Here is a 12195-nt window from a genome sequence, read left to right as displayed (position 1 = left end):
TGATAACCTTGAAAGGATGGTGAAAAGTATGGTGAGAAATCACACCTGTAAAGACGCTAAGGTAATTAATGTTGTTCTAAATAACTTTGTTCTTGACCATGAACTGTCCTTTGTTTTGATATTCATCCACACAGTCTGTGTGGCAGTTTTTTCTTGTGGATGGGGGATTCATAGTAGAAGATTTTTCTACTCATCATTTAAAACTGCAAAGATGTATACTCATTCACTTACATATATAGGCTAAAATGACTGGGGTAAATACTGTCGTTTACTATTCTAATAAGCATCCTTCTTAGAACATTTTGGGTTTGTATCCAATTTGAACAGCTTAATTTCCCCCATATTTTTGTTTAAATATAAAGTTATCGGAGCTCTCTTGGTACTGTAGTCGAACTGCAGAAGAGTAAGTCCTATGCGGCTGCTGATACCGGAGGCAGGACAGAGCTTCACACATTTCCGAGTTAGGGTGCTGTGGTCTGGGTGGGCGGTGGCCATTCGATGGGTTAAAGCTGCTTGGATGGCAGCTGTTGATGGTAGCTCTTGTTTGCAGACGGCATCAAACTGGAGGGAACAGTTGGTACAACTGGGGGTAAGGCCACCATTTAGAGGTCCGGACACAGGCTGGAGGGATGGGCCGATAGGAACATACGAAATTTGGTGTGGACCAGTGCAGCAATAGCTGGGCAGACAGGCTGGGGACTAACTGGGGGCGGGGAACAGCTCCGCTGAGTAGGGCCTGAGGACCAGCTGGGTTAGCTCAGTTGGTTAGAACATGGTGCTAATAACGCCAAGTTCACAGGTTCAATCCCTGCTTACTGCAGGGGGTTTGGGCTCGATGATCTTTCAAGGTCCCTTCCAACCCAAAGCATTCTATGACTATGATTCTATGATTCTATGATCTTGCAGGTGGCAAGCTGAACATGAGCCAGTGGTGTGCTCTGGAAGCAAAGGAGGCTAACGGCGTCCTGGGTTGTTTTGACAGGGTCATAGCCAGTAGACAGGTGGAAGTGGTCCCCTTTCATTGCCACTCATTGGATTGCGGTGAGCATTCTGTGCCTAATTTTGGGTGTCATAGTATCAGAGTGAGTGATGAACTGGGGCAAGTTCAATAAAGGCCACCAAGTCTGTGGGGCCGGAGCACTTGCCCTGTAAGAAGAGGCTGAGGAGTTAGCAGGGGTTGTTCAGCCTGGGGCAGGGAAGGCTTTGGGGGGACCTAGCAGTGGCCCCCAAGTACCTGCAAGGAGGTCATCAGGAATACCAAGTTAGGATCTTTACTGCAGCAAGTGTCTGGAGGATGAGAGACGAAGAGTGTAAGTTGAAACGAAAGGGTTTGGACTAAATATAAGAAAAAACTATGGGGGCAGTCAAGCAATGGGGCAGGTTCCCCAGAGGGATATGCAGTCCTTCTGGAGGTTTGTAAGACCTGCTTGAGCAGGAGCTTGGCCTGAGGCCCCTTCCGATGTGGATTATTCCGTGTTGCTTTGTTCTACCTTAACAAGGACAGATTTCAGAGTTACTTTCTTGGAGATAGAATTGTTCTTTGGAAACAAGCAAAACTATGTCTGAAACATGCTTGTGTACCTGATGGAGCTGCTGGAAAACCCATTCCTTTATTTTGGGAAGGAGTTCGCTCTTTAAAAGACCATTCTGTACCTGATTCTGGTTTTCAGCGGTTTACATGTCTCGTTTGGCAGTTGAGCATTTTGACAGCTTTCTTTTCCAGTTTACATTCAGTCTTTCATGGTTGCTATAATTTCACTTCTAAACAGCATGGTTCTTCAAAGCCAACAGTGAAACAGCATCAGCTGAGGTCTGTCTGGTGACCACGAGGGGTTCTCAGTGGCTCATTTCTTTAGCTGTCATTTGTCAGAACACACTCATGTAATCTTAATGAACAATGTGCAAAGCCATTAAAAACTCAATTACGGCTTTCTTTTTACTGCAGACGTGAGAAAATGCAATCATAAAGTGCTGATGTGTAAACACAATAGCCACCATCTGCTACAGAGTAGCATTTCAGCTCCAAAAAGAGGATATATGTTGCAGATGCATCAATAATAGGACGCTTATCAAGGCATCATTATGCACCAAGCAGGGGAAAAATTGAAATTTATGGCCAGCTAGAGAGCACTTCATGGTTTAATTCCCCAATTTTCAGTGGTATGTTTAATAACTATGAGAGAGTGCCGTTTTATGTTCCTGTCGTTTGAACGGATTTTTAAAAATGAATTTATTTACCGTCTTCGCATCCTCCTTGCTTCTGACTGATGCGAACATAACACGTTCATTTTTGGTTATTCAGGACAAAACCAGCAAGATATTAATTAATCTAACCTGTTGATCCAAGAGCACTAAATTTAATGGGCCTGATATTCAAACTGCTTTGATAAGCATATACTTCTGTGTCCAATAAATATAAAAAAGAACTTTTACCCAGCATAGGTAATTTTTTTCCCCCAAACTAATTTTTTCAGTTCAGTGTTGACTTTGACATTTGAACTTTCTGGGTGGAAGTAAACAAAACAGTGAGGCTAAATGATTCCGCGCCCCCCCCCGACTATTATTATTTTTCAGAGTTGGATATGCAGTGGTCTAAATAACAGTTTCTCCAAGATACCTTTTGTTTTATTTGGATTTTTGCCTGGAGATATTTAAGTGGCTTTCAGTCATCTGTTGATCAATAATTTCCATTTGTGACATGTTAATTCATTACCTAGTTCTTTATACGAGTGGAAAATATGACAAGTGGTTTGTTGGTGCCAGACTAGATTGTATCTACTTTATTTGCACATATAGGCCTATAAATTGAGATTAAGTCCCATCAGCTTCAATTCTGTGTTCAGACTAAAGAAAGCTGTCAGATTCTGAATCAAAATATGTCTATTCTTATTAAGGATAATAAGGAAAACCACACTTGTCCTTAAAAGGCTGTTTTGAATTTTTTTTTTTTTTTTTTCTTGTGGGAGCAATTTCCGTGATCTCTTACCTACCTCTAAGTGATGTATCCTGTCCAGACAATCTTCACTGGGCATGGGCATTTATAATAGGAAAATGGATCTCAGCTGTTGATCTTGGGGCATGCAGAGCAACCTTTTGAAGGTCCTAGAGGACAGGGGACAGGATACCTGTTCAAGTTCACACTGTGAAAAGAAAAATAAAAATGTGTACAGGTGGGTATATTTGGAGGCCAGTTTATAGACTACAGGGTATAATGTATTCACAGCTGAATTTGGTAAATCGGTGTATTCTTGTATTCAAGTGTCAATTATAGTCATAGAATCATCGAATCGTTTAGGTTGGAAAAGACCTTTAAGATCATCCAGTCCAACCATTAACCTACACTACCAAGTCCACCACTAAACCAGTTAAGGGGAGAGTAGCAATTTCATGTTTCCTGCCTTGGGGGCTGCATTATTTATAATGAAAGTAAAAACTAGGAATCATTAAGGTTGGAAAGGACCTCTAAGATCATCAGTCCAACCATCAACCCAACACCCCCGTGCCCACTAAACCATGTCCCAAAGTGCCATTTCTGCCCGTTTTTTGAACACTGCCAGGGATGGTGACTCTACCACCACTCTGGGCAGCCTGTTCCAGTGCTTGACCACTCTTTCTGTGAAGAAATTTTTCCTAATATCCAACCTAAACCTCCCCTGGTGCAGCTTGAGGCCATTTCCTCTTGTCCTATCGCTAATTACTTGGGAGAAGAGCCCAACACCCACCTCCCTGCCCGCTCCTTTCAGGCAGCTGTAGAGAGCGATGAGGTCTCCCCTCAGCCTCCTCTTCTCCAGGCTGAACACCCCCAGCTCCCTCATTACAGCGTGACGAAGCCGTAAGCTTACGGCCCCTGCAGCGGCCAGGCTTGAGGCGGTGCGCACGTGCCCTGACTGGCCGGGGAAGGGTTTGCTGTGGGAGCTGCCACACTGAGTCTCTGCAGAAATCAGGAATGTGGTATAGTTAGCAAGCGACAAACTGATCTAGACAAGGTGTGAGTCCTTTTCTCTGACAGAGATGGCACTATAAGTGGAAATTTTTTATCTTTTCCGCTGCCATATAAAATAGTACCTCTTATCAGGACTTTACTGGAGACACATTTTTATAATATTTTCTCCTGTGTCTCTAGGCATACTGTATTAAAAAACCCCATAAGCTATAAATAAGAAGCTATGAATAATTTACATATGACAATTGTTTGTAAGGCTATTCTTTTAGTAACTAAGACTAATTCTTTTGTTAAGTGCTTTTTGGTGGATGGATCTTTTACTTGCTCGTGTTGTCAGTCACTAGATTCAGGCTCCATGCTCTCTCTAGAATTGTCAGCAGTTGCACAAAAGGCCATTGTCATACCGCGAATAGCTTGTGATTCATTTTTTTGTGGGTGGCAAAAAATAAAATTGTAATTATTGCTTTGAAGATTTTAGAAAAGCTGATGTTTTTTCTCCCAGAGGAAAGCTTGTTATTTTTATATGTGAATTGGTAAAAGTGAAATGCTCCCTAAGTTTTTCTATCACTGAAACACCTAGTTACCCCAGCGCAGTTCAAGACCATACTGTGTTAGACACAGTACAGCTTCAGAGCAGTTCTTTAGGGTACGAATCCATGTATTATCCAAATTTAAAAAAAAAAAAAAAAAGTTAAGAAAGATGCCTAAAAGTGAAATGATGTGTCCTATAATCCAATCAATGGTGGTGCAAAAACGATTTCTCCTGCGTTCCTGCCCAGTGTAGCAGGTACTTGGTCAAAAACCTTGTGGATGCAGAGGAGCTCTGTTTTTCTTTCCCGAGTGTTCTAATTGACTGTGCCATCACCCTCTAGTATGAGATCTGGCAACAGTAGAACATGTCGTCATTGTACCTTGTACTGTTCCTCAAAATGGCATTGACATGCTGCAGGCAGTGCGTTTCACAGCAGCTGCTATACTCCTCTACACTATACTACTGTTACTCAGCAGTTTTACAGTGGCTTTCCTCCCAGATTCTCGGTAGAAGAGTGGTTCTTACGACTGTCCTTGCTTTAGTTGTAAGGGAAGATGAGGCAGACTATGTGTAGTGACAGAGAGCATGGAAGTGAGTGTCATAATTAGTCTTAGAAACCAGGCTGTCAGGTTTGCAGCCTGCTGCCTTAACTATCGGGCTGTGCTGCCTCTTCAAGCCTGTTGGCAATTGTGAGTTCTGATAATAAATTATCCTAGGTCATAGAAACAGAATCCAAATCTCAGTTTCTCAGAACTTGAGTTTATTTGGGTGGATTTTTAAGAATAGTACGTATACAGTACTTGCTGAAGAAGGGGATTTTGCAGTTGACAGGGAGCAGAATTAGATCTACAGTGAACATTTGTCAGGATCCCATCTTAGGGACTTAGATTATTAGAGAGAAATTGAAAAGCTTGGATTCAGCACTTATGTTTCTCTCCTTGCTGTGAATCTGGAATTTCTTGATTTGGGGCTATTTTGATTTTCAGCATATCAAAATGAAAGATAGGATTGCATCTTGCCTATAAATTTTCATATTTCTTAGTACAGCCTCTTCCCCAGCTGTGCTTGCATTGTACTTGAATTTTCCAAGGTCTCTAGAATGTGTGGTGGGTTTTTTTTTTTTTAAAGTTTGACTTCCATCTGTGTCCATGCTTTTCAATCCTTTACAAAATGCATATATATCATACAAACACAGGGAAGAAATATTTTTGTGGGAGAAAGTTGCTGGTATCTGCTGATATAAATTTAGAATATATGGTTGTTCACTGCACAGAATTGATCAGAATGTTTATCTGGCTCATCTGAGTGTCGCACTGCTATGGCATGGAATAGGAAAGTCAATAGGTTAGAAGTGAGGCAAGGCTTTTCAAACTCAATCTTCTGTGAACTGCAAGAGGCCAGCAGAGAAATACATTTGTAGCATGCCTTGGCAGCAGCATCAGAACTAAGAGTGTCAAGAGGGCTGCATTTGATTAAAAATTATCATGCCTAGCTGCTGACACACAGATTTCCACCCCCCACCCCTCTCCCCCCAAATCTTATTATTTTCTTCAGCTTTTTCTGAGTATGAGTATCTGCACACACATAAAAGAGAACCTTTAAACAGAATTGAATCAAATAACTCTCATAATGTTTTTCCTTATTACTAACATTTGTCACCTTGATGCATCTGTGAAGAGATGAGTTGAGACAGAATGTGCTGTAAAATAACTGCTTGATGAATCAAAATGCGAGTTCAACATAAAGTGCTATGGTTAATATGATGCAAGCTTCCAGGTTAACAAACTCATAAATTGCCTTAGTCTATATTTCCCTCCCTAAATTCAGCCTGTCCTTCCCTCCTAGAAGAATAATTGCCCTTGTTGCAGTTTCTAGTCGAGATGTTGATGTTACGCTAACAAGCCTAATTCATTTGGGCTCTGAAAACTGCGTTTTTCTTTACACATTGCAACCTTCAAAAGTTGATAGTGCCACGGTGCAGGGTTCACAGGTATAGATTTGCACAAAGCGGTAAGGGCCATGTAGACAAACATCAGCTGAGAATTTGGTCCATTGTTGTAGTTTTTGTATCGAATGTGCCTTTGGGGGACTATGCGGTAGGAGAACCTCGTTGCTACTTGAAGTCTGAATATGCTTTTGTTTAGAGTGACTGTTTTATCACAAGGTTATAAAATAATAAGAGCAAAATAGTATTTTTATTTTTAAGTTATCTAATTAAAGTGGTTCTAGTTGGCCTTGAATCTATTTGTGTATCTACATTGCAATTTTAATATTTTAATATCCTTTCTTTCTGTTTGAGTTCTTCAGATGAATGTTTTGTTCTCTGGCTTCTAGGGGAGTCACTGACTCTTGTAATGGAACCGTTTTTACTGAAAAAGCCAAGCAAAACCACTCTGTCTTCTCTTTCTGCTTTCCTCTGTAGGCTCCTTCATGATGGTGAACAGCTCTGGGCGGGCATCTGGGCAGAAAGCTCACTTGCTGTTGCCGACGTTGAAGGAAAATGACACCCATTGCATCGACTTCCACTATTACTTGTCCAGCAGAGACCGCTCCAGTCCTGGCTCTCTGAATGTCTACGTGAAGGTGAACGGAGGACCACAGGGCAATCCCATATGGAACGTCTCGGGGGTTGTTACAGAAGGATGGGTGAAAGCAGAACTTGCCATCAGTACATTTTGGCCACATTTTTATCAGGTATGACTTTGTAATATTTTTCTCTCCTTTTCCTTTGGACATTTGGCTAGATACGAGCTAAGCTATTGTTAGCAATAGGTATTCTGAAAAATCTAATTCCACCAAATTTTTCCTATCAGAGTGAGTTTACGTATAGCAGTTTTATTGCAAGGGGATTATATAGGCATCTGGATGTATTTCTTCCCACTTCACCCTTTTTCTTCAGTTGTCAGGTCACAGAGTGATGGATAGGCTGCTGGGAGTCAAGTTGTTGGCAAGTTAAGACCCACTTGTTTATCATGAAATGGACACATAAACAGACTTGTATTGGCACTTTCCATGGCACTATGTAAATGTAAATACAACTGGGTGTCTAGATGTGCAACCGTATCTCTGTATAAATTTGCCTGAACTATTTTTGGCCCTTGGTTCCATTAGAAGAAACATTTGTTCACTCAGCTTTGCATCTGGACTTTTCCTGTGCCTGTATCGGGGGGTGTAAGTGCATAAGCTACGAATAAAATCTCGTATCATGTTACCAGCATGAGTATACTCTTCACCAGATCCTCCCTCTTCTTTTTAGCACTGCTTGTAACATAGTTTTACTTGTTCTGGTAGGAGATTTTGTTTTTTTTTTAAACAAGGACAAAGTTGAGGAGTGTAATGGGTAAGTTGTTTTTTGGTTATATTAATTTTACAGCTACTTGTTAGTTGTCCACTTAAAGCTTCATGTGGTAACTTTGCAGTCATTATTTTAGTTGTAATTAGGTAAGATTGCACACAATGGACTCACATACTTCTTGTTAGGTGTTGAAGGCATGCTTTTGTCTTGTTTTATATTCGAGACAAAAAAAAAAGCCTGGGAGGTAATTGCACCCTAAACCTTGCTGAAAAAGCTGATGTACATATGATACTAATAAAAGATGTGTGTGGTGGAATTACGATAGAATAAACTATGTAAAGGCAGCAAATAGTCTGTGGGTAGAAAACAGCAGGTAGAAGAGCTTGCTTTTTTTTTTTTTTTTTTTCTTATTTTGCTTCTAATAACTGAGTAGGAGGTCTATAAAATCTGAGCTAAAGTAGAATGCTTTAATGTTCTGCCTCTGAAAGAGAGTTGGGGATATCAGCAGAATACATGGAGCATACTATGCAGGGGGAGAGGAAGGGATAAAGAGATGCAGATGTGTGGAAAGTGGTGTTTTAAGGGCTGTGCACAACTTGTCACTTGTTCTGAAGTCATATTAGAGTGCTTATACTCATTCAGATTAACGTGAACCTGATCATGAACCAGAATTTGCTTCATAGTAGGCACTCCACAGAGATAACAGAAATGACCTTTCACCCAGATTATCAGTGCTTGAAAAACCTGGAAAAGACAGTCTGATCTCGCACTAAGAGGGTTCCTCTTCTTAGATATACCAATGGTAGACTTCCTGAGCCTTACTTACTTCTTTTGCAAGTCCTTTTGCGGGTCAAGTTTGCTTTTCCTGAGCAAAAAATCCTTTAAATCAAACAAGAGTTTTTCACTGCAGTGCAAAAATGAACAGATTGGAAGCCAGCAGTAACTGCCTAGGAATAGTTCGTTCCTAGAAAATGCAAGGGTTTTCTTTTTTACTCTTTGATGAACAGGGGTGATGTTTCTTTCTGCTTATATTTGTATTCTTTTATTCCTTAAGTGTGGCTTTTAAAATTTGAGATCTGTCCTACTATTATGGGGGATCTAATAGACTGATCTATCATCAGACCCTGATTTTATAAACCATCTTCTGTTGATCATCTGCTATCCTCTACATTTAATCCAAGGGTTTTTTTTAAAAAAAAAAGAAAAAAGAAAACTTTAAGCTTGCAAAAGAGGAAAACACAAAGGAGGACTTGACAAAATTATTGTTATTTGGCAGCCTAAAGTAACACTTCTGGCTAAAGGAGCCTGGAGGTGGCAGGATGACAAAATCTTGGGTGTACCGTTGCTTAGGGAGTGTCTCACTTCACACTCAAAATGTAGGATGTGCCATCTGAGTGCTATTTGTCAGCTTTAAATCAAAATTGCATGCCTAGAGAACTCTTTGTACGCAAGAGGCCTGAAAGCATGTTCTGTATTTCAAAAGCACCAGGTAACATAGGAAAAAAATAGCATTTTTCCTAAATAAATGAAACCTGTGTCAGGCAAAATGCGGATTATTCTCTTAATGCACAGAAACCACACCATCTTGAATTACAGTGTGCATCAAAAATTCAGTCAGGCAAAAAATCTGAAACTACCTGCCCTGCGTCTGAGGCTTCGGCGAGTACTTTGAGGTTTGGAGATGTGACTGGTGGAAAACTGGTAGCCAAGCCAATTGCCAGAGGTTGTGTTTTAGGTCTGGCAGTTCTGTGCAAGGGTCGTATGAGTCATCTGGATCCAAGAGCACTCTGCTGACATATAAACGTGGGGATGGTGGAGATTTATAATGTCTACCCTAGAGTCACCTGTACTTGGATTCCCAGCCTGCAAATGTTTTTAGTGTAGTGAGAAAAAGCTGTAATAGTTCTTGGAGAAAGGTAATACATGTAATCTTGAATTACGGCTTGCCATAAGGATGAACTTAGTCCCAGAATGCACCAAGGGCAGCACTAGAGTCTGCCAGGAAGAGCTTTTTTGATGTATAGCAAGGAACGTTATTGATCCATGCCTGAAGAAAACTGTTGTACCACAACGGATGAGCCAGGCTGCGTTGCTAACACAGACGTTGTTGGTATACAGCAGGAGTGAAACGTAGGATCGTTTATTGGTAAGGAAACATGAAATGACTTAGTATTTGCAGTTCGTAGGAGCATTTAAGAATGTTTTTTAGGAGTAAAGCTTGGAATTTTGTCATCAATATTAATTTCTGAGAAGTTCCTTAAATGTAAAGCATTGTTAAATGCCTATGTTTCAACTACTACCCTACATTTCTGACTGAAGTTAAAAGAACATGAGAGATATATTCAGTGTGAAATTTGCAGAACCGGGCCCCATAAGCAGGGATTCCTGCATTTTCCTCATGTTGGTTCTCAATTCCCTGTTTTCAGGAAAACGTGGGTGCTTCTGTGCTTCTCGCTTTGATAGGGCTGAGATGCTGCAAAGTACAGAAGATGACAACAATGTGGAAGTTTGAACTGGGAAATAACAAGAATAGCTGAGTCTAAAGTGGAACAGATAATAAAATACCCTGTCAAAACAATCTTGTGTGAATTGAGAGGAATCCTCCAGTCTTTTCAGTGGATTCTGCATCAGAGTGTGTGGGTTTTTTAGGAGCTGACTTGGTTGTTATCAGCTTAAGTTATATTGTGCTGTATTAAAGACTCTGTGTACATGTCGGCAATTAACAGAAGACAATTCTCTATGTATCGGTCCTTACTTTTGCCACGCGCTAATAGCTAACGCCAACGCCTGGGAGAACTTTTCTTTCCAAGTTCTTGGCTTGCAAAAAATTGAGAATTAGTTCGTTGTGGCTTATAGCTTCTCACAAATGCAAAACTAAAATAAGATTTTGCAGCTGTAATGTTGCACTTGAATTAGTCTGAAGGGGGTTGCGATAGTTGCTTACATGACCTTCCCAGTAAGTGTAATTTTTATCACGAGTGACATTTCATTTCTAAAATAAATTATAACTTCCATACTAAGGGCTTGCATTATAGTATTACTTTATAGAGTCCCTAAAAAGCCTATCAAGAAACTTGGTAACACAAAACACTTGTTGATGCTTTTTGGATTATTTCATCTTCCAAGACTTGCTTCTTCCTGTTGTGCCTTGGACAGCCTATTTTTTGTCCACCCTCCTCTGTAGTAGAACTTTGTTTCTACATACTGTTAGCACTTGATCTTTTCTTAGATTGTGTCTTTGCCTGTTAATTTTTGTGTTCTACCTGTTTTTATCATGTCTTTTTTTCGAATGGACGTATTTCAGACGATCTCACATTTGGATGTTTTGAATTGGGGGAGCAGATCTTAGCAAGTCATGGAAACATGAGTAGAAATGACGTTCTGGAAGCCCAAATGCAAAGCAAAATGGTTAACAGCAAGTCTGTATTTACGAAGGACGTATTGGTTTACTTTCATAGCCAGGACATGCAGTGATCACCGTTTGGACAGTTGAATCTTTTACTGTATTAAATCTTCTGATAAGGAGATGAAGAGGAGGCGAAAGAGTGACAGACTGGGAATACCAGTTTTTATTTAGAATGAAAATAAATGTTGAAAACTGGCTTTAAGTAGTTAAATTTGTTTTAGTAATGAATTTTAGAGGTTACAAATTACTGAAATACTTTCTCCTACGAAACAAGTAGCTGCACTAGAATACTGCTCTAATAGTAATAACTGTGCCAGCTGAACATGTTAATTAACTCTGTCCTTGAAAACATTATTGTATACTCATGCAAAAATGAAGCAATTTAGTACAGCGTGAACATGACTTTAGTAAGAGGGCATGAAATGGGGGACATCCATTTCAAATGCAGAGGACAGCGTCCATTACATCTCCACCCATTTTTGTTTTTTTTTAATAGTAAAGGGTAGCACTTATTCCTCTGGAGGGGAATCACTAACTTGAGAGGTAGCATTACCAAGATGTTAAATAATCAGCCTGCGTTTTTCTTTTTTCTATTGCAGTTCAACATTTCTAAACTTCTTGTTCCTCACAGAATATCTCAAGTTGGACGGGACCCATAAGGATCATTGAGTCCAACTCCCTGCTCCTTGCAGGACTACCTAAAACTAAACGATATGATGAAGAGCGTTGTCCAGATGCTCCGTGAACTCTGACAGGCTTGGTGTCGTGACCACTTCCCTGGGGAGACTGTTCCAGGGACACCGACCACCCTCTCAGCAAAGAACCTTTTCCTAATGTCCAATCTGAACTTCCTCTGACACAGCTGCATTCCATTTGCTCGTGTCCCATCTCTGGTCACCAGAGGGAGGAGATCAGCACCTCCCCTTCCGCTTCCCTCCTTGAGGAAGTTGTAGACCATGATGAGGGCACAGTCTACAACTCATGTCCTACTATCCCTTAATTGTTGGGCAAACTGCACC

General features: G+C 40.5%; 1 protein-coding gene across 1 annotated transcript in view; it reads left to right on the top strand.

Moving 5' to 3' along the window:
- PTPRT (protein tyrosine phosphatase receptor type T) overlaps window positions 1-12195 on the top strand; it is a 339432-nt gene that overhangs the window by 45781 nt on the left and 281456 nt on the right. The window contains exon 2 of the mRNA XM_075721369.1: window positions 6898-7169. Coding sequence (XP_075577484.1) covers window positions 6898-7169 — 272 coding nt within the window. The remainder of the gene's footprint in view (window positions 1-6897; window positions 7170-12195) is intronic.

The sequence above is a fragment of the Pelecanus crispus genome, chromosome 14 (genome assembly GCF_030463565.1).
Source record: "Pelecanus crispus isolate bPelCri1 chromosome 14, bPelCri1.pri, whole genome shotgun sequence".
In the NCBI taxonomy this organism is placed as follows: Eukaryota; Metazoa; Chordata; class Aves; order Pelecaniformes; family Pelecanidae; genus Pelecanus; species Pelecanus crispus.
The sequence above is the reverse complement of the archived record's forward strand: the minus strand, read 5'-3'. Positions and strand labels throughout refer to the sequence as shown.